The sequence below is a fragment of the Oncorhynchus gorbuscha genome, linkage group LG03, assembly GCF_021184085.1.
Source record: "Oncorhynchus gorbuscha isolate QuinsamMale2020 ecotype Even-year linkage group LG03, OgorEven_v1.0, whole genome shotgun sequence".
Taxonomy (NCBI): Eukaryota; Metazoa; Chordata; class Actinopteri; order Salmoniformes; family Salmonidae; genus Oncorhynchus; species Oncorhynchus gorbuscha.
This window is the reverse complement of record NC_060175.1, coordinates 86,026,728-86,049,526: the sequence shown is the minus strand read 5'-3', so window position 1 is coordinate 86,049,526 and position 22,799 is coordinate 86,026,728. Positions and strand designations below refer to the sequence as shown.

Genomic DNA, 22,799 nt, shown 5'->3' with positions numbered 1-22,799 from the left:
CCAAATATCCAACAACAAATATATGTGCATTTTTAATTGTAGGTTATGTTGAATACAGTTGAATGTGGTAGTGATTTTACAGGTGAAGTCATTGTAATTTGTCTATTAGCCATAGCTTTAACTGTACAGCCAAAAACAGTTGCTTTGACAGTGAATATTTTCTTCTCAATATACAATAGCTGGGATATTGTCATCACAATATACAATGTACTTCAAGCCTCGCCTGCTCATACTGTAAATGAAATTGATGATAGATATGTAACCAGAAAGAATGGACATAGCCTTAAACTTTTCAAACACAGTTTTTCTATTCCTTCATAATTAATTTATACCGTTATCACAACATGGCCAGAAGCAGCCAGTAATTAATTGGACAATGCGTGGTTTCAGATTACATGGATATGGGGAAGTTCGGTTTTATGTTCCACACTGTTTTTGCACACAGGATGCTCATTGCTAACTGGTACCTATTTATTATTGTGAACCACCGTACATTTTTTGATCATTGTAAGCTAACAGGCAATGTCAGCTTTGTTCTTTCTGTCCTCAGAAACAGCTCTCTGTTATGATGCGTATCAAGCAGGTTACTGAGGTCGGGTATGTAGAAATGTGTTGATGACTACAAGGGTAATTCATAACTGTATTGGATAATCTACTGTATTAGTCCATCTAATCCACGTGTCTGCCGATCTACAGTACTCCACATAACAAATCCTGTAGCTTAAGTGTTGCCATCAGTACTGTCGAAGAAAAACATGTTTGTATGTATTTATTTGGTTTAATTTGGGGATGAGATGGGGCACCACTCTATGCCTATTATTATACAGTATATTTCACTGTTTTATCAAAAAGTCTTAAGCTGTTGATAGATTGATAATGTACAGAGATGAATACTTCAGTTTGTGCCTGTTATATAGAGTATAGTCCTACCCACCATGGAACCTCAGATGACACTACATGCCAGATCTACTGTAGCCAGACAAGTGGAAATCCTGATTGTGTCATACAGTAAGTTATACATAATAAATACAACCCTGTTTATTCTATTGAGTACTGCCAAATGTTCACATTGTGTGCCATCTTTTTATTACTGGTGCTGTTAGCTTTCAAGTACAATTTGAAAATAAGTTTGAAAATAAACAAAAACTAGCCCACACTGTCTGCTCAATAAAAGGTCAAAAGCGAACTATAAAGTAACTTGTGGTTGCCTTATGTGTGAGGAATGGCAACATAGAACAAAAAGGGTTGAATGTAGAACAGGCATTGATTGAACAGATACTGTTCAATCACTGCCTATCTATCTAACTAAAATTGCCTTGATAGCATTTATATTCAATTGCCTTTTGGATATTATTTCATTCTTATGTCTATAGTTTGTGAATAATGCTACTGTACACATTCACCTCTTGCCCTAGATCCCTGTTTAGAGATGACTTAAAGAAAGATGCAGTTGATCATATGGTATTTCCTCCCAACGTTTATCCTAACTACAACAGGGTTCCACAAGCCATCATAACACTTGTGACAGTTAAACAATTAAACGTGTGTAGCCTACTGTATACCTCTTTATCGTTTTTTTTACTGAATGAAACCATTGAAGGAATGTCCCATAAATACGTTATTAGATGTGGATAACACCACCAGTCTCGAAAAGTAGAACCCCCTAGAAGTGGAGGCGCCTCTACTCCTCTCCTCTTACATGCTATAACTGTGCCACATGGACCAGAGCAGCATAATAATGAATGTTCATTCAAATCGCCACAGGTTTTTTTTCTTCTTCAGCTGTTCAGAAAGATAGGCTACATCATCATGGTTCAGAAGAGGGTGAGTAAAGATAGAAACGTAAAGAGAGGTGGAGTGTGAGCAGTAGTTACGTAGTGTGCGTAAAATAACACTTGCGCAGAACGTGATCCGGATTCTTAGCTTTGAGCAAAAGGTTTCCGTAGCGGCCGTGCGTGAGCGAAAACTCTGTATTCGTAGCCATGGCCTAATAATTATTGAGTCAGTAACTTATCATCATCAAGGGGGCTAGAAATGGTATTAATGTGTGAAAATGACTGCGACAGGTGCATTATGTATTGCTGAGTTTAGAATTTTCTAGAGAAAATTGTATTATTTTTTACCTCGCTACAGTACCGTTTTTTTTGTTATAAAGATTCATGGCTTTTGGGGGAAGCAAAGTTTGATGTAGCGAGCGTGTGCATCATGCTTTCTGTTGCCTGTACAGAAAAGCCACACACATTTACATAGGAAAACTAAACGAAATGTCCCTTCCCACTGGGCACCAACATTGTTTCAATGTAATTTGTAAACGTATCGTGACATGAATCGATCAAATTTCAACCCCAGGATTATGTCATCATGGTAACCAATTTTCTGCATAAACAAACCTTATATAAAATATGTTGAATTTGTACCTTTGAAAAAATGTCAGTAGGCTGGGCAGCACCTCCTACAGGAGAATTGATCTATCTACAGCTACACCTTTGGTCTCTCAACCTTGGTTGGAACTAATCCCCTGCTTGGCTTTAGATATTTACCACTGACTACTACCAATGTACTATGGTGAGAACAACTATTGAGCGGTCTCTACTTAAAATTGTTATAGATTGACTGTGATCTTAAAGTAATTTCAAGGTATGTGTTTAAGAGAGCAAATCAAATAGTACCATACTTTATGAATCAACTGTATATCATCATTAATACTTTTTACGTCTATATAGCTTATGAGATGTCATTAACAGCTATTGTTTCAATTCAACCAAGGATTCACCTAAAAATATACAATACATATAGGACTAGGGTTTTAAGCTTTGGTTGATTTCAAATTGAATCAAGTTAATAATTAATGTTGGATTCACATCTAAACCAAAAATATAAGTTAAAGAATAGGACTAAATCAAATAAAACGTTATTTAAAGTGTGATTTGATTTAGTCATTCTTGAACTAACGTGTTTGGTTGTTGATGGAGACAACATATCAATGATTAATTTGTAGACAAACTGGAAGTAATGCCAGGCTAAGTCAGTGGCACAGATGGAACTATCCAAGCAGAAGATGCATCTCCTTCAAATGTTGATGTTTGATTGTGTTGGCAACCAAACACAATTCAATATCACTTTTGCAATAGAGTAAATAGTTATGTTTTTTTTATGCCAATTTGTACACTGAGTGTACAACACATCAGGAACTTTTCTAATATTGAGCTGCACCCCCTTTTCCCTTCAGAACAGCCTCAATTCGTCGGGGAATGGACTCTACAAGGTGTTGAAAGCGTTCCACAGGGATGCTGGCCCATGTTGACTTCAATGCTTATCACAGTTGTGTCAAGTTGGCTGGATGTCCTTTGGGTGGTGGAACATTCTTGATACACATGGGAAACTGCTGAGTGTGAAAACCCCACAAGCGTTGGTTGCAGTTCTTGACACAAACTGGTGCGCCTTGCAGCTACTACCATACCCTGTTCAAAGGCACCTAAATATTTTGTCTTGCCCATTCATGTCTCAAGGCTTAAAAATGATTCTTTATCCTGTCTCCTCCCCTTCATCTACACTGATTGAAGTAGATTGAACAAGTGACATCAATAAGGGATCATAGCTTTCACCTGGATTCATTTGGTCCATCTTTGTCATGTGTCGATAATGTTTTGTACGCTCAGTGGAAGTCTCCCTATGCAAATCTAAGTCTAATACATTCAAAGTGCGATTTCAACAGATTTATACTTTTATTGCGTCAAACAAACTAACTAATTATTGTCTTTCGTAGAATGTATATAGCAACATTCCGACCTTGTTTAGCATTATCTAGTCCAAATATGTCATGATTCCACTATTGGTATCCGGTTTATGGACTTCTAATGGGGGACTTTTATTTTAAAGGTGAACTGTAAATGTCATTACTGTGACACATCTTATTGTGGCTATCTTCCACGCCACCTATGGATGTTTGTTTTTAAAATCTTAAATGTGTTTTTAAACCTGACCCTAACCTTAAATTGAGACCAAAAAGCACATTTTTGTTTTTATGATGTATAGCCAATTTTGACTTGTGTTGGTGGTAGCTAGCTAGTGGAAACCAAGTGGCTCGGGGCTGGAGTCACATTAAAAATTAAAATCTATGCTAATGTTAGCTACACTTGTAGCTATTGCCAAGTAAGTAATTGGGAATCAATTAGTTTAATTATCGATTCAATCATGTGTCGTTAGTAAACGTCATACTGGAAATACTGTTTGGGGACTATTTCATCATAATCTGAGTGTTCAGAGTAGCGTAAACTAGCTAGCTAGCAAAGCAGCTACCATTCAAGGAAATCAACAGGATCTCTGTGGTAGCTGTCAGCTAAGCTAATGTTAGATAGCAGCTGGCTAGTTACCAGGTAACTGCCTGAAGTGTAAACTATGGGCCAGCAATACAGTTAGTTATAGGGAAATTTCACAATTTCTCTTCTTCATATTTATATTCATAATCTCCAGCACATCCTTAGCATCAACATATGTGAAAATTGTAGTAAAAAAGATAGATACAGTGGGGCAAAAAAGTATTTAGTCAGCCACCAATTGTGCAAGTTCTCCCACTTAAAAATATGAGAGAGGCCTGTAATTTTCATCATAGGTACACTTCAACTATGACAGACAAAATGAGAAAAAAAATCCAGAAAATCACATTGTAGGATTTTAATGAATTTATTTGCAAATTATGGTGGAAAATAAGTATTTGGTCATCTAGAAACAAGCAATATTTCTGGCTCTCACAGATCTGTAACTTCTTCTTTAAGAGGCTCCTCTGTCCTCCACTCGTTACCTGTATTAATGGCACCTGTTTGAACTTGTTATCTTTTTAAGTGGGAGAACTTGCACAATTGGTGGCTGACTAAATACTTTTTGCCCCATTGTAAGTGTTTTCAATGACATCATCAATCAATTAGTAGGCAATGCCTACTCATAATTGTTTACAATTACACAATGCACACCAATGATGTCATTGGAAACACTTATTTCCTCTATCATTTTTACTACAAAACATAGAAATGTGCAATTTTCACATACATTGATGTTGTGGTGGTGCTGGACATGATGAAAATTAAGTTGAAAATGTGTGAAATTTCCCTTTAATATTGCAGGTTTTACATCTGACATGACTGTTGTTATCTAACATTTTTCCTTAGGGTACTGCATGCACTGGATAAACATATTCACTTATTCATTCCTGATGACTTCACTTGAATAGTCATAGATATGTTTATCTCAAGGGTGGCCCCTCACCTAAGTCTGTTTTGCAGAGGTACTGGTACGTGTTGTAAGACATGTCAGATCTATAGCTAACCTAAAGTGTGGCACTATCACTTGAAAACAGTAAATTAATACAATTCTGTTTATTCTCCTTCAATGCTCAGGTGCACTTCAGACTCCAGGACAGTCATTGAGTGAATCTTTACTTCCTGTCTTTCCTACTCGTTGCTCTTATCTAAATGTAAAACCAGCAGCAGACAACACACAGCCTCCCCAACACTGGAGCCAGAGCTGGAAGAGTTCCTCATCCCTCGTAATCCATCAGTGTCCCCACATAAGAGCAGACTCTAGCTGCACTACTCCCTCCCCTTCTAGTGTCTCCTCTGCCTTGGAGGACACCACGGTACTGCCCCCGTTAATTAAGAGGCCCTCTCCTGGAGGAGGGTGAAGGCTCAGTAACTAAGTAGCTCAGAATCTCCGCTGTAAGAACGTGCTGGAGATCCGGCGGTGGAAGATGAACAGGCACAAGTACAAGAAGCTGCTGAAACGCACCAAGTTCCCGAGGAGGAGAGTGTTGGATGGCAGGAGGAAAAAGAAGCAGGTCAGTGTTTTGGCTGGAGATGGGAGGAGGAAAAAGAAGCAGGTCAGTGTTTTGGTGGTCCTTCTGTAGCTCATTTGGTAGAGCATGGCGCTTGTAACGCCAGGGTAGTGGGTTCGATCCCCGGGACCACCCATACGTAGAATGTATGCACACATGACTCTAAGTCGCTTTGGATAAAAGCGTCTGCTAAATGGCATATATATATATATATTTTGGCTGAAGATGGGAGGAAGAATGTTGTGCTCTTAGTTGTTATTGTTATGAGTATGAACTCTTAACTGCACAGCTAAGTTTACCTCAGTAATAATGTTCCCAACGCATTCAACATATTATGAACCGACCTGTTTACTGTATTATTGTAGCCATTATGAGATATCTAACAGTGACTGTGTCCTTGTATCCAGAAACACTTTGAGAAGGATCTTCAGAGGATCTGGATGTGAGCTGGACTGAAGAAATCCCCAGAAGGATGGAATACACAGAGGATCTTCGACAAACAATCCAAAGTCTCAGAGAGATTGAAGAGTACAGACTGAACGTCTGTACTCTTCTGGCACACTGCTGACTGACAGGAATCACATGCTTCTCATCAGCCTGCTCTCCTCTCTGCTACTTGAAATAAGACATTAGTGATGTGGACATTTTCCAGTTGTGTTCTGCCCTCTCCTGTTAAGTCTGATGGTTGTTGCAAGTAGGTGAGAAAAAAAAAAAAAAACAATACCATTTTTTCACATCCTGATTATTCACTCTACTTATCTTATTGAATATATCATACCAGTATGTTCATACCTTCTTAGAATAGGCTGTTATTTAATACCTTCTCCTATGCAGTTTCCTAAGTTAAACAGTGGGTGGCAGTATTGTACAACCTTTGTTTCACCTGAACATTGTGAACTTGGCAGTCTCAAAGATGTTCAGCTGAAATAGTCTATTGTTGTTCAGTCAGTGACAAAGTTATAAAACTATTCTGGTAAGCTGTGATATTAGGTCAGGAGAAGTGATCACTTTCAAAGATGTTCTCACTCAGTAGTAGTGCCAGGAAGGTGTAGGGTTTCACAGGCAAGCGAAGGAGGGACATACACAGCTGGTTTACACTCTGGAGACTTCTGCAGTTTTGTTGTTGCTGGTTGATGAACTTTCTTCAGGTGTTGCTGTCCTCTATCCATTGATGCGTAAAACACTGTGTTGTACCCGACCTACTTGTATCCCATTTCTTTGAGTAAGAGTTGTAGAAGAAAGACTGGAAGACATGTTGCGGTTGTTTCTAAGTAAGTTCCAACTATGTTTTTACTAAAACAAGAACAACGCTTTGAGAAGTAGGCTATGCAAACCATTTTAAAGAGTCAATGCCAGGGAAGATGGTAAAGCTTTAATAAATGTATTTCTAAGATGTTATACACAGTTAAGGGGGTGTTTCTTGTACTGTGGTTAGTCGAACATTCGTTCTCCATTGGTATTTTGTTTGTTCTGTTTGACAATTAAAAGTTTGTTGTACAATGTGAAAGAAGTAGCTATAGGTGATGATCTCCATCACCTTACTTTTATGGTGTAAAGCCAAAAACAATCATAATTACAATCTTGACCCCCTTGTTATTTCTTTATTTTTTGATCTACTTATGAAGTGTATGTGTATAATTTTGACTGATCAGTGATAGAGTAGTGTATAAAAATCAAATAGACTGAATTGAACAAATGTTCATTTATCCGGGACAGGCATTGTGCAAATGAGGTAAACACCCCCCAAAACATGTGCATCATGTCTGCCTCAGTTATCTGGTGGTGTGTGGGTGCTTTTCTTATGGGTTCATTATGATGTGTTTTGAGTTAACTGCGGTCAGAATAGGAGAGTCAGCACAATCCCTGCAGCCTGTCATTATATGTGTCAGTAATGAGTGTCTCACCATAAATGAGCTGAAGTTACTCCAGATACAGGGGAAGGGGATTACCACTCCGAAAAAAACATTTAGGGGACTTAGACTCCTAGCAAATAACAATGTCTTATATGAACTGTGAAAAAAATAATTTCTTCATGAATTCTTGCAAAAGAAAAGTATTAGTGTGATAACGTGTTCACAGCTGAATGATTTACCAATATCGTGGTGGTTGCAAAGATTCATAGGAGAGGAAACCATGTGCATGATTTCTTCCTGTGGCCTCATTAATTAATAAATTCATGTTAAAACTGAACATTGAATATAAAACACAATAGAGATTTACCTTAATATTTAAGTTATTGTGAAAGTTGCAGTCATTAAACATGGCAATCCAGTAGCATGTAGTTAAGTCTTTAAGTGTTCATTTGGCTGCCTGAGTCAGTCAGCTACTGCATCAGAGATCAAGGAGAAAATGATAGGGGTTTAGACAGTTTCTTCTCTGTCTACAGAATACGTTATACTCTTCAGTGCTGCTCACGCCACCATTTTCCAGTAGGCTCTCACATGCAAGTACAGTGGCATACTCAGTATTGCACTATTATGAGCTCATTGTACAAAACCCTCCGACTGCAGTCACTCAAACTCTGACACGTTTTCACTCAGTGACATGCATAGACATGTTGATCATATAGATGAGACATCTAGCCTCTTCTAGGTATCGTCTAGTTATATAAAACATCAGCATTAAACTGTCAGAAGTGGATGAGTGTTATGCAGGTGAATGAGGACCCAAAAGCGACTTAACGAAAACAGAGTCTTTATTCCAGAATTTGACAAAAGTGATACTCCTGGATATATCAAGGTGAAAACAAAACAGGAAAACTGAAATCCACTCGTCAGTAGAGAGGACTGACTGGAGACTCGACCATAGACTGCAGGTTGCTTCGGGAAGGCACCGGCCGTAGCAGACCTAGACACCTGCTCGCACGCAGCATCTGAAGAAGGTAAAACACGACAGGGCGAGACAAGGACACAGAACAGCGAACATCATACAAGGATCCGACAAGGACAGAAGCGGAAAACAGAGGGAGAAATAGGGGCTCTAATCAAAGGGCAAAATAGGGGACAGGTGTGAAAAGAGTAAATGAGGTAGTTAGGAGAATGAGGAACAGCTGGGAGCAGGAATGGAACGATAGAGAGAGAGAGCGAGAGAGGGAGAGAGGGAGGGGAAGAGAGGGATAGAAAGAGGGAAAGAACCTAATAAGACCAGCAGAGGGAAACGAATAGAAGGGAAGCACAGAGACAAGACATGATAACCAATGACAAAACATGACAATGAGAGTCATTTTAATCTAGAACGATCCTTTGAAATACATAATGGTATTTCAATGCCCATAGAGACAAGCACCTGGTCTCTATTGTCTCTCATAAACCCCACAACTACCCCTTCAAAACAGAATACTGTAGGCCTACTCAAAACCATTATGATCCATTTTATGGCGTTAATTTAAACAAAACATAAACCTGCCTGCTAAACCTATGTGACTTGACAAGAATAGCTAACATACACTGGTATTACAATAGACATCTATGACCTATGTAATAGGCAGCCAGCTGTAGTGCTGGGCTGTGGCAGCGGTCACTTTGTGTTATCTCCCAGGACCTTGGCCTTGAAAGAGGTTATCAGGGGAATGAATAAAGACTCTGTGTGCTGCCTGGGCTGTATACATCTCACTGCTGCTGCTGGCCCTTAGGTAAACAGCACATGTAATGGCAATTAGTGAAAATCTGGGTTAGTAAAAGATGACTTGCAACAGGGAATCCTTCAGTCCCAAGAGAGTAAAAACACAAATGTAGGGAAGTATATACAGTACCAGTCAAAAGTTTGGACACACCTACTCATTCAAGAGTTTTTCTTTATTTGTACTATTTTCCACATTGTAGAATAATAGTGAAGACAAAACTATGAATTAACACATATGGAATCATGTAGTAACCAAAAAAGTGTTAAACAAATGAAAATATATTTTATATTTTATATTCCTCAAAGTTTCCACACTTTGCCTAGATTCTTGATTACAGCTATGCACACTCTTGGCGTTCTTCTCAACCAGCTTCACCTGGAATGCTTTTCCAACGGTCTTGAAGGAGTTCCCACATATGCTGAGCACTTGTTGGCTGCTTTTCCTTCACTCTGCAGTCCAACTCATCCCAAACCATCTCAATTGAGTTGAGGTCAAGTGCTTGTGAAGGCCAGTCATTGTCCTGTTGAAAAACAAATTATATTCCCACTAAGTGCAAACCAGATGGGATGGTGTATTGCTGCAGAATGCTTTGATACATAGGGGATAATGGGGCAATTGGGCGACACCTGGAGGGGGACAGAAACAAGCACAAAGACATAAGAAACAGATCAGGGTGTGACTACTCCCCCCCCCTCTAGGGACACCAGAGGGGCAGGGGATCCCAGTACCCCTCCTCCGGGCCATAACCTTCCCAGTCAACCAGGTACTGGGATCCCCTGCCCCACGGCCGAACCTTCAGGAGGTGCCTCACCGTGTATGCCGGGTTAGCCGTCGATGAGACGGGAGAGAGGGATGGGCCTGGAAACAGCAAACAAAGGGCTGTGAGACTACCTAGTGAAGCTGGTTGAGAGAATGCCAAGAGTGAGCAAAGCTGTCATCAAGGCAAAGGGTGGCTACTTTGAAGAATCTCAAATATAAAATGTATTTTGATTTGTTTAACACTTTTTGGGTTACTACATGATTCCATGTGTGTTATTTCATAGTGTTGATGTCTTCACTATTACTCTACAATGTAGAAAGAAATAAAACTTGAATGAGTAGGTGTGTCCAAACTTTTGACTGGTACTGTACTTATTTCTCTAAATTCTAAATTCAGGCATATACAGTATTTTAATGAAAACAATTATGGTCTTTATTGTTCCTTTGGTGCTGGCACTCCCTGTTATTTAAATTCCTCCTCCCTGCTTCATTCTTACATATTCTTCTTGGTTTTCTGCTGGCCTATTTTTCTCTATCCCTCCACCCAGTTGTCTCAGTTACCCAGCTGTAATACCAGTCAGTCCTGACTACTGTATTAGCAGCATCATGACCAGAAGTCAGGGATCAGCTCAGGTCAAACCCTGCCAGACAGATAGTTGTTGTTCCTATGATGACTCAGTTGCATTTTCTATTATTTGTTTCAGTTTCTTCTGTCTTCTTCCTGCCCAGTGGTACGTCCTCATAAAATATGACTTAAATTGTATAACTCATTTTATTGCATTGAAAACATTTATGCATGTGTTTGCGGCTTTGTTTTGTAGTGTGTGATTCATGGGGTTTTAGGTCTTTGCCAAGTTTACTAATACGTCCCATGTGTGTGTATTGCATTAGCGTGGGGCCAGAGCAGCAGCAAGTTAGATGTGGTGGTGGAGGCCCGTAACTTCACCCTCCCAGCCGGGACCCAGGCCGTGCTGCCCTGCCACAGCCCCCGTCTGATATGGACCCGGGACCGGCTGAAGGATCGCCAGAGGGTGGTCCACTGGGACCTGTTCCGGAGCACACCAGAGTACTCTGTGGAAAGGATACTGGACATGTCTGCTGGCGTCAAAGAGAGAGTCTACAATGGGTTCAACAAGGGCCGCATAACCATCCCCAAAACCGCCTTCACTGACGGGAACTTCTCCCTCGTCATCAACAGTGAGTTGGGCCTGTGGTCTATTGTATGCTCATGACTGCAAACGCTCCATAAAATATTCAGTAATTTCATGCTGGACGACATTAATATTACACAAATTCTTGGAATCTAGAAATGTACTTGTAATGTATGTTATTCTTCCAGATGTAGGAACAGCTGATCGAGGTGTTTATAGTTGTAATCTCCATCACCACTACTGCCAGCTTCACCAGTCCATCAAGATACAGCTCAACACCACCAAGTCAGGTGACTACCCTCAATACATTTCTGAATAGTAACAATCTAATTAATTTTGTGTATTGGCGCTATTTGTTTAGCTTATTTTAATAACACATTTCAACCTGTCCTGTCTCAGTCCGTAAGGAGAAGCGTTACTGGGACGGGGACAAGACAGTGTTTGTGGTGTTGCTGGGGAGCTCTGTGGTGTTGCCTTGTGTGAACAGGCGGCCCTTGTGGATGGAGGGCCAGCAGGAGGACCAGCAGCAGGTAGCCCACTGGGACTGGCAGCCACCTGGGGTGAGACCTGATGGAGCTGACCGCCTGGTGGACCTTTACGCCTCTGGAGAGCGCCGGCAGTATGGACCACTCTTCCCTGTGGACAAGATGAGTGTCTCTGAGGATGCCTTCTCTGTAGGGGATTTCTCTCTGACCATCTCTAATCTCCAGCCTGTTGACAAGGGCCTGTACTCCTGCCACCTGCACCACCACTACTGCGGCCTGCACGAGAGACTCGTCTACAGGCTCATGGTGGGGCCTTCACTGCCCCCACCTCCTCCGGTCCTCACTGCTGTCCCTGCTGCCCCTGCTGCTCCTGCTGTCCCGACTGTCCTTGCTATCCCCCACACACTCCCCAATGATGACCCAAGTAAGAGACTCAGCATTACCCTTTATTTTAGAAATTGCTTTTCTGATGGGAAATGTGAACCTTTTGAAATCTTCATTAGAACATGACAAAGTAAGAATGAAACTACAGTTCTGTTCTTTGAAAGCACTTTCTCTTTTCTCTTTCTCTTTTCAACTATAAATCATTCTATCTTCTCTCTATAATCTCTTTTTCACATCTTCTCTGAGTTTCGTTTTCCCTAATCTGATTGGTGTGTGTCTGTCTTTTCAGCAGTTTTTGTGGTCTGAGAACACTGTTCCTGGGATGTATTTATGGATCATTTTTACGTATAGCATTTTTGGTTGGTTTTCCCTGTCCGCACGAGAGGAAGGGGGAGAGAAAGAGGGAATGGAGGAATGGTTGTAAGAGGCAACAAAAGAAACAGACTGAGAAAAAGGGAGCGAGAAAAAAAGAATGAAATAATGCATTTGGCTGCAGAATAAAAAGTCATAGAGGGAGACAGAGCAAGAGAGAACTGAGAGTTTTGGAGTGTGGAGAAGGGGAATCTGACTGTGATGTTGGACAGCAGGCAGTCTGAAAAAGTCTGTCTGGAAGGCCACTAATTGGCCATAACGGAAGTGCTCTCATTTTCATTGGAGACCTTTTTCCTTTTTCCACAGTTGAGCAATGGCTTAGTTCACCATTTTAGCTCCACAGAGTCAGACAGGAGCAGTAAAGCCAGACTCCAGGGGAAAGAGGGAGCAAGGTTAGGCTTTGCATCTGGTGCATTGGGATTTCTCTGTTAGTCTCTTTTAGTTTCATTGGGGAGTGAACGTTATTTATAGTAAAGGTTACATGGAGAAAATCTGACCTGTCTGAAATGAAAATGGATAGCCCTCCCTTCAGCAAAATATATTTTACCAAAACCCTCCCTGAGCGCTTCAATTTTTTAAAACATAAAGTGGATAGCAGAGAACATGTCTACCATTTACCCTCCCTTTTTGGACAGACCAGAGCCATTCATATGCCGTTTCTAGAAACTGTTCTTCATCCTGTGAGCATTACATGGCAACGCAAGAATGTTGATAGCACACAGGGCTGTGGGCCAGAATGTTGTTCTTTCATCGTATTTGAGAAAAAAAAGATCCTTCTATAAACATTTCATGCAATTCTATGTAATTTGACACAATATATTTAATACCACACAAATTACTGAAATTACAGGCTCGGCCTATGTGTTCATCTTATCATATTTATCCAATGCCAAATCAGTCTGTCTTGTTGGCAAAAAACTGTCTCTGTTTGCAAATAATTACATCTGTGACATTATTATGAATCTGAGCATGGTAATTTCAAAAGTTAGGTCTACCTGATGCAGAAAAATGTATGCTTTAACTGCTAGCTACTCTTCTTCCGTGGGTTAACCCAATGAGAGAAGGTCGCTAGTGTTTCCCTAAAAGATACCTGGGTTAAAACATCTTCTATTGTACAGAAAGTGAATAGCTAAATCAGTTGATAGTGACAGAATAAGAGGGCTATAGAGGGTTGTAGCTCATCTCTGAATGTCAAAGAAACTAAACAATGATATTCCCATATGCATCCGGGTATTTTACAGCTTGTTTCTAGCATAAATAATCACCGACCAACGCACTGTTATATATCACTTTATAATCGGATCCGTTTGATTTTCTTCAAAATGGTAAGCTAACAAGGGGTAGGCCTGTGCCTTTTTGCCATTGTCTTTAAGGCCTATGGCATACTCTCTCATACCCCTCAATTCGGATCCTGGTCTTAACTTAACAGCCTTTCACTGACAATGAGGTAGGTTATTTAAAGAGCATAGGCTATAGGCCGGTCCTTGTGCAAGATATTGCATTTTTTTGGACTAGGCCTAATCAAAAACTATTTTCTGAATAGTTTTGGGATTCTCCTCCTGTACTGCCACTGTAGGCCTACACAGCACAGCATTGGTTAGGCAGCACAAAAAAAGGTTTGATCAACAAGAGTAGAGCAGGCCGGGGCTCATGGTTGGAATATCCATTGCAGTACATAATGTAGCCTAGTTTAATTTAAAACATCCCAGCAGCTATCTAGGAAATATAACTTTGCTCTGTGCTTCTCCGAGCATGTACTTCATAGCGTATAGCCTACAGGCTGTGGATAATTTGATAGCGACCACAGTACATAGCCTATAGGCACACTTGATATTCCCCAGACATGAGGTGCGGCATCGGTCACACATTAATATATAGACTAATGAGCAACTCATTCTAAAACACAGAGAAATATTTCAATATTTCATATTTCAATATGAATTTCAATATTTCATCAATTACAGACTACATGACCCTCACCTGGACTAGATTTAAAAAATACTAAACCCTCCCCTTGACTAAAATGTAAAAATCATGACCCTCCCCCATTTTCCTCCAGGTACCGATTCTGTACATTTCCATCCATCCCTAATCTCTCCCAGACTCTCTACAGTATCCTATCTTTACAGAACAGTACCCTATCTTTACAGAACAGTAGCCTATCTTTACAGAACAGTACCCTATCTTTACAGAACAGTACCCTATCTTTACAGAACAGTACCCTATCTTTACAGAACAGTACCCTATCTTTACAGAACAGTAGCCTATCTTTACAGAACAGTACCCTATCTTTATAGAACAGCACCCTATCTTTACAGAACAGTACCCTATCTTTACAGAACAGTAGCCTATCTTTACAGAACAATACCCTATCTTTACAGAACAGTAGCCTATCTTTACAGAACAGTAGCCTATCTTTACAGAACAGTACCCTATCTTTACAGAACAGTACCCTATCTTTACAGAACAGTAGCCTATCTTTACAGAACAGTAGCCTATCTTTACAGAACAGTAGCCTATCTTTACAGAACAGTAGCTTTACAGAACAGTAGCCTATCTTTACAGAACAGTAGCCTATCTTTACAGAACAGTAGCCTATCTTTACAGAACAGTACCCTATCTTTACAGAACAGTAGCCTATCTTTACAGAACAGTAGCCTATCTTTACAGAACAGTACCCTATCTTTACAGAACAGTAGCATATCTTTACAGAACAGTAGCCTATCTTTACAGAACAGTAGCTTTACAGAACAGTAGCCTATCTTTACAGAACAGTAGTTTATCTTTACAGAACAGTAGTATATCTTTACAGAACAGTACCCTATATTTACAGAACAGTAGCCTATCTTTACAGAACAGTAGCCTATCTTTACAGAACAGTACCCTATCTTTACAGAACAGTAGCATATCTTTACAGAACAGTAGCCTATCTTTACAGAACAGTAGTTTATCTTTACAGAACAGTAGTATATCTTTACAGAACAGTACCCTATATTTACAGAACAGTAGCCTATCTTTACAGAACAGTAGTATATCCCTACCCACTTCATCTCTAGTCTCTCTCCTTCTCTCTGGCCCTCTGCTTGTGGCGTGTTTATCAGCAGCAGAAGGAAGTGTGCTACATCTGTTCAGCATCTGGGCCAGCTGGGACATAAAAGGGAATAGTTGGGGGGGGGTTCTGTGTTAGATTTGGATCCTGCTTCACCCTTTTAAGATAGGTTGACCCATTTAACAGCATTGTAAAGTATGCAGGGAAGACATTCACATGGATCAATGCATATATGGCTTGAGGTCTTTCATTTTATCTTTACTTTTCTCCTACGTAGTTGTGCCCTTTCCTTTGTTAAATCCAGCCAACTCTTATCTGTACTGACCTCTACAATCCTCTACAATTGCAGCAGTCATTACTCCTCTCTTTTGTTACACTGTAATCATTTATGGCAAGCTGAAGTAGAACTCAGTTCTGTTGTGACCACAAGAACGTGCATAAGTATCAGTAACAGCGTGTAGCTAGCATAGAATAGAATATGCTGTCAGTGTCTTCTTGTTTAAATGAAGATGTCTTCCCTCAGCTCATTGGCTGCAAATTAACCACAATGTTTCAACAAGACTAAAACCACACCCTGTATGACCCCTGCAGTCTGCATGGCACGTCACACTGTGTTTCTGCGTGTATGTTCTCATTTTATCTGTCAGGGGAAATGAAACCGTCAACAGCTGAGACACGAAGAGAGAACTGAGGCTTGACAAATTGTTCTCCAGAGAGTTAACCTTGATCGTGACACTGCGGTTTTGTGCATATTAACATAATTCAAAACAGACAAGAGATAATTAGCAACTTTGATGCCCTTTGGGAAGTGTTAAATTAGATTAATTGACTACAATTTGTTCTGTAAGACTGGTGCGGTTTGCAAGATCCACTCAGGAGTGGTACCTGTCCTCAGATAATTTCTTATTTGAAGCCTGCCTCAACCTCTTACCTATCCTCAGGCTAGTCATGACAAAACTGCGCTTTGGCCAAGGACAATAGATTTTAACTAGAGAAATGCCCCAAGGTGATGGAAATCACTACTATTTTGGTTGGGTTGAGTTATCTAACAGGTCTCAGCAGGGTATGGAGTAGTGCCATCACCTGGCATGATGACTCCTTGCGGTCCCCAGTCCACCTGGCCGTGCTGCAGCTCCAGTTTCAACTGTTCTGCCTGCGGCTATGGAACCCTGACCTGTTCACCGGATGTGCTACCTGTCCCAGACCTGCTGTTTTCAACTCTCTAGAGACAGCAGGAGCGGTAGAGATACTCTTAATGATCGGCTATGAAAAGCCAACTGACATTTACTCCTGAGGTGCTGACTTGCTGCACCCTCCGACAACTACAATGATTATTATTATTTGACCATGCTGGTCATTTATGAACATTTGAACATCTTGGCCATGTTCTGTTATAATCTCCACCCGGCACAGCCAGACGAGGACTGATCACCCCTCAAAGCCTGGTTCCTCTCTATGTTTCTTCCTAGGTTTTGGCCTTTCTATGGAGTTTTTCCTAGCCACCGTGCTTCTACACCTGCATTGGTTGCTGTTTGGGGTTTTAGGCTGGGTTTCTGTACAGCACTTTGAGATATCAGCTGATGTAAATAATATAAAAATACATTTGATTTGATTTGTTAGTGTCATCAGCCTTCCCAAGCTTGGTCTCCACCATCATCATCCCCAATTACTATAATTTCTGTTCTCACCCCAGCAGGTGAGAGTGAGACCTGTTTGATAACAGTGGCATGCTGATTGAGGGTTATGGTGCAGTAACTGTTATTGTCTAATGGAAAAGTATGGATGGATGACATATTATTGTGTGCATAGGGTTTGAGCAGATTCTAGACAGTGGAAGAAACACCTCAGTGAGGGAAGAAACACTTGTATATGCCAATCTGAAATGTATCTATTAAATCATATGGCTTTCACAATTAACAAATCCCTCTCCCTCCTCCATCTCTCTGTCTGATATTTGGTGTATTGCACAACTCTGCCTGAAAACTGGCAGAACTTGTGTTTGTGTTGCAGAGGACTTGATGACTGTGAGGTGAGTGTTGTCATATGTCTGCTCACATGGACCAGTCAGACTGGTGGAGTTTCAGGGACTGAGAGAGATGGCAACGGCTAGGATTTATTTTTCCATACTGTGCAAAAGGTTGACTGTGTTTATGAGAATAAGCAAATAACTGGAAAACTCATTCAGGCAGACTTGTCTGCACACAACAGAATTCCTCCCCTCTCTCCTCCCACCTTTCTTTTCTCCCTTTCCTTTCTTGGTTAATCTGTATTTCTATTTTAAGGAGAAAAATAGCAGCTGCATTGCATCAGGTCTGGAAGTCGGTACAGCTGAATAGTGTTTTGACATAAAGCTGCTCTTCCTTACCTCACGCTCTCTGCCTTTACGCTCCCGGAGAGAAAGGAAATCCAGCCTAAAATAAGCACAATTGTTTTAAACTGGAGCAGAAATAACATACTGTTGTAATTGTCCTTCAAAATGCAATATAAATTACATATAGACATTACATATAACAATTTGAACTATCATTAAGATAAATAGTTTGATTGACATTTTTAATTTCACTGAGCATGGATAAAACACAATGTGAACAAGACAATGTACTTTGAACCACCAGACTGTGTTTCTAAAGTATTGAGTGTTATTAGTGGACGGATGAATCCACTGTGCTGTTGTCCTTCTACCTTCAGGCCCTGATGTGGTTGAACTTGAGAGACCACGGGTAGTCAACGTCATCCTCCCTGAGTACCCAGGGCACTTCTTTCAGCAGATGGGCTACTTCCTGGCTACCTTCTTCCTCCTAGCCTTCATCATAACAATCGTCATTGTGCTTACCCGACGACGCAGAAAGAGAGGTAGTGTCTGTGTGTGTGTGTGTGTCTTCCTCTGTACAGTTGAAGTCGGAAGTTTACGTACACTTAGGTTGGAGTCATTAAAACTCATTGTTCAACCACTCCACAAATGTCTTGTTAACAAACTATAGTTTTGGCAAGTCGGTTAGGACTTTTATTTGTGCACGACACTAGTAATTTTTCCAACAATTGTTTACAGACAGATTATTTAACTTATAATTCATTGTATCACAATTCCAGTGGGCCAGAAGTTTACATACACTAAGTTGACTGTGCCTTTAAACAGCTTGGAAAATTCCAGAAAATTATGTCATGGCTTTAGAAGCTTCTGATAGGCTAATTGACATCATTTGAGTCAATTGAAGGTGTACCCGTGGATGTATTTCAAGGCCTACCTTCAAACTCAGTGCCTTTTTGCTTGACATCATGGGAAAATCAAAAGAAAAGAGCCAAGACCTCAGAAAAAAATGCAGACCTCCACAAGTCTGGTTCATCCTTGGGAGCAATTTCCAAATGCCTGAAGGTACCACGTTCATCTGTAAAAACAATAGTAAGCAAGTATAAACACCATGGTACAGCGCATCCATCATACCGCTCAGGAAGGAGACGCGTTCTGTCTTCTAGAGATGAATGTACTTTGGTGCGGCGGAAAGCGCAAATCAATACCAGAACAACATCAAAGGACCTTGAAGATGAAGCTTCTGGAGGAAACAGGTACAAAAGTATATATATCCACAGTAATATGAGTCCTATATCGACAAAATCTGAAAGGTCTCTCAGCAAAGAAGAAGCCACTGCTCCAAAACCGCCATAAAAAAAGCCAGACTACAGTTTGCAACTGCACATGGGGACAAATATTGTTCTTTCTGGAGTAATATCCTCTGGTCTGATGAAACAATAATAGAACTGTTTGGCCTTATTGACCATCGTTATGTTTGGAGGAAAAAGGGGGAGGCTTGCAAGCCGAAGAGCACCATTACAACCGTGAAGCATGGGGTGGCAGCATCATGTTGTGGGGGTGCTTTGCTGCAGGAGGGACTGGTGCACTTCACAAAATAGATGGCTTCATGAGGATGGAAAATGATGTGGATATATTGAAGCAACATCTCAAAACATCAGTCAGGAAGTTAAAGCTTGGTCGCTAATGGGCCTTCCAAATGGACAATGACCCCAAGCATACTTTCAAAGGTGTGGCAAAATGGCTTAAGGACAACAAAGTCAAGGTATTGGAGTGGCCATCACAAAGCCCTGATCTCAATCCTATAGAAAATTTATGGGCAGAACTGAAAAAGTGTGTGCGAGTATGGAGGCCTACAAACCTGACTCAATTATAACATCTCTGTCAGGAGGAATGGGCCAAAATGCAACCAACTTATTGTGGAAAGCTTGTGGAAGGCTACCCGAAATGTTTGACCGAAGTTAAGCAATTTAAAGGCAATGCTACCAAATACTTTATTTTATTTTATTTCACCTTTATTTAACCAGATAGGCTAGTTGAGAACACCTTTATTTAACCAGGTAGGCTAGTTGAGAACACCTTTATTTAACCAGGTAGGCTAGTTGAGAACAAGTTCTCATTTACAACTGCGACTAATTGAGTGTTTGTAAACTTCTGACCCTGTCACACCCTGACCTTAGAGCTTTTTATGTCTCTATTTTGTTATAGTGTTCAGTTTAAATCAAAAGCATGAACACTTACTACGCTGCGCTTTGGTCTGATTCCTCCTCATCCGACGACGACACCCGTTACAGACCCACTGGGAATGTGATGAAATAAATAAAAGCTGAAATAAATCATTCTCTCTACTATTATTCTGACATTTCGCATTCTTAAAATAAAGGGGTGATCCTAACTGACCTAAGACAGGGAATGTTTACTTGAATTTTATATCAGGAATTGTGAAAAAACTGAGTTTAAATGTATTTGGCGAAGGTGTATGTAAACTTCCGACTTCAACTGTATATATCTCTTCGTGACACTTTATCACACACAACCAAACTATATATTTGTATGAATGTCCTCAATTTCATATTTAAATCAGTTAAATGGCTCTGTGTGTGATTGGTGATCTGTAATGGTGTGATTAAAGTATGTTTAATCTTGTTTTAGGGCTGGAGTACGACCTGCGAAGATCTGAACGGTCAGAACTGATTTAGTATGGTGGATGGTCACACTTGATAATGAGAACATGACTCATTTTAAGGAGGAGCTGAACTCTCACTGAACTGTTAACACTAACCACCTCCCTCTCTTACTGGTAAACAGGAGTCATGTGACTGGCCACAATGACATCGCATTGGATGCCACAGAGCTGAAGGTCTGCACCCAGGAATACCCAAATTCAGGTAAGGTTCCCATGCTGCTGTAGAACCTACTGTACCTCATATAGACTAGAGAGTTTGAACAGGGTGACTCAATAATGGCTGCCGCTGCACAGATCTCATATGGCATGGTACATCATGACATGGCGAATTTAATGACCCACCTTTTCGCACTTTCTATCCTTAGACTACAAAAACAACCTACTGAAAGAGAGAGATATGTCTAAAGGCTGCAATAAAGGTCAGTGTATGTGACAGCAGGGGTTCAAAACAACAATTGCATGTCTCATTTAATGCCATTGTTTTTTGCTAATGTCACTTCCCATTTCTTTCCTACCACGTATTCTTCCCTCCTCCATCTCTCTCTCTCTCTAGAAATGGATGGAAAGTTGTGGATATGAGACAGAGAGAGCTGATATGCCGCTGGCGGCTCCAGAGCAGACCCACATGACTAGGAAGAGGAAACCAGGGTTTATAATGGTGGAATCCAAAAAGGACAGGAGGGACTCTCTTTTTATAGACATCCCTTACCAAACACTCTTACCAAACACTCTTACCAGACACTCTTACCAGACACTCTTACCAGACACTCTTACCAGACACTCTTACCAAACACTCTTACCAGACACTCTTACCAGACACTCTTACCAGACACTCTTACCAGACACTCTTACCAGACACTCTTACCAAACACTCTTACCAGACACTCTTACCAGACACTCTTACCAGACACTCTTACCAGACACTCTTACCAAACACTCTTACCAAACACTCTTACCAAACACTCTTACCAGACACTCTTACCAGACACTCTTACCAGACACTCTTACCAGACACTCTTACCAGACACTCTTACCAGACACTCTTACCAAACACTCTTACCAGACACTCTTACCAGACACTCTTACCAGACACTCTTACCAGACACTCTTACCAGACACTCTTACCAAACACTCTTACCAGACACTCTTACCAGACACTCTTACCAGACACTCTTACCAGACACTCTTACCAGACACTCTTACCAGACACTCTTACCAAACACTCTTACCAAACACTCTTACCAAACACTCTTACCAAACACTCTTACCAAACACTCTTACCAGACACTCTTACCAAACACTCTTACCAAACACTCTTACCAGACACTCTTACCAGACACTCTTACCAAACACTCTTACCAAAACGTTTCTTTTGCTGCGCCAGTTTTTAGTATTTTATTTCATATTTTCATACTTGTGTATTCTGTATTCTGATCTGCTGTTATTTCAATATGGCTAAACATGTCTTCAATTTTATATTGTACTACACAGATATTTGATGTCAAGTATTTTATATTACAAAAAACAACCAGTGTGTGCTTTTCAACATTCCTTGTCTTTTGGTACATAACAAAATACTTTCTATCACCATATGACTTCATTTTCCGAAAGCATGTTGTCTTTAAATGTATGTGGGAAAACTGTCATGTTCTGTTTTCTGATTTCAGAGCTCAGCAAGCTCAGAATTAGTTGAGAATGTTTACTAAAGTATTTGCACAAACCTGTAATTTACTAGTAATATACTAGTAACATTCATTCTGTGTGTAAAGGGTTTGTAAAGGGTCACAAGTATTTTTTAGCTATGCTGTTAATTATTAGTCCATAACTTGCTTAGAAATCTGTATTAAGCCTTTATACCTGTTATAATGGTATTCTTACCAAGTTCATGCAATTGATGATCATGGACCACAAAGAAAGGTTATACATGGAATAAAACTCAGGAAATCAAGCCTTAAACAGAATCAATGCGTCCAGATGGGGTTGTTGACAATGTACAGTTGTGGCCAAAAGTTTTCAGAATGACACAAATATTAATTTCCACAATGTGTTCTGCTCCAGTGTCTTAAGATATTTTTGTCAGATGTTACTATGGAATGCTGAAGTATAATTACAAGCATTTCATAAGTGTCAAAGGCTTTTATTGACAATTACATGAA

At 40.3% G+C, this 22,799-nt stretch overlaps 1 protein-coding gene across 1 annotated transcript; it reads left to right on the top strand.

The window, feature by feature from the left end:
* The first annotated feature begins 870 nt into the window (after positions 1 to 870).
* Positions 871 to 22,793, top strand: LOC124032091 (matrix remodeling-associated protein 8-like). Its single transcript, XM_046344184.1, has 12 exons — positions 871 to 1,008; positions 5,394 to 5,830; positions 6,235 to 7,098; positions 10,913 to 10,939; positions 11,100 to 11,405; positions 11,548 to 11,649; positions 11,759 to 12,268; positions 18,338 to 18,502; positions 20,610 to 20,640; positions 20,766 to 20,845; positions 21,009 to 21,062; positions 21,197 to 22,793. Exons 3-12 carry the CDS (start codon positions 7,080 to 7,082, stop codon positions 21,220 to 21,222), a joined length of 1,320 nt encoding a protein of 439 aa, XP_046200140.1. The 5' UTR covers positions 871 to 1,008; positions 5,394 to 5,830; positions 6,235 to 7,079; the 3' UTR covers positions 21,223 to 22,793.
* Positions 22,794 to 22,799: the final 6 nt, after the last annotated feature.

Excerpts from the sequence above, each read along its gene's own strand:
- LOC124032091 (XM_046344184.1), top strand. Across the intron at positions 12,269-18,337 it reads ACTCCCCAATGATGACCCAA|GCCCTGATGTGGTTGAACTT; the intron begins GTAAGAGACTCA and ends TTCTACCTTCAG. Across the intron at positions 21,063-21,196 it reads GTCTAAAGGCTGCAATAAAG|AAATGGATGGAAAGTTGTGG; the intron begins GTCAGTGTATGT and ends CTCTCTCTCTAG.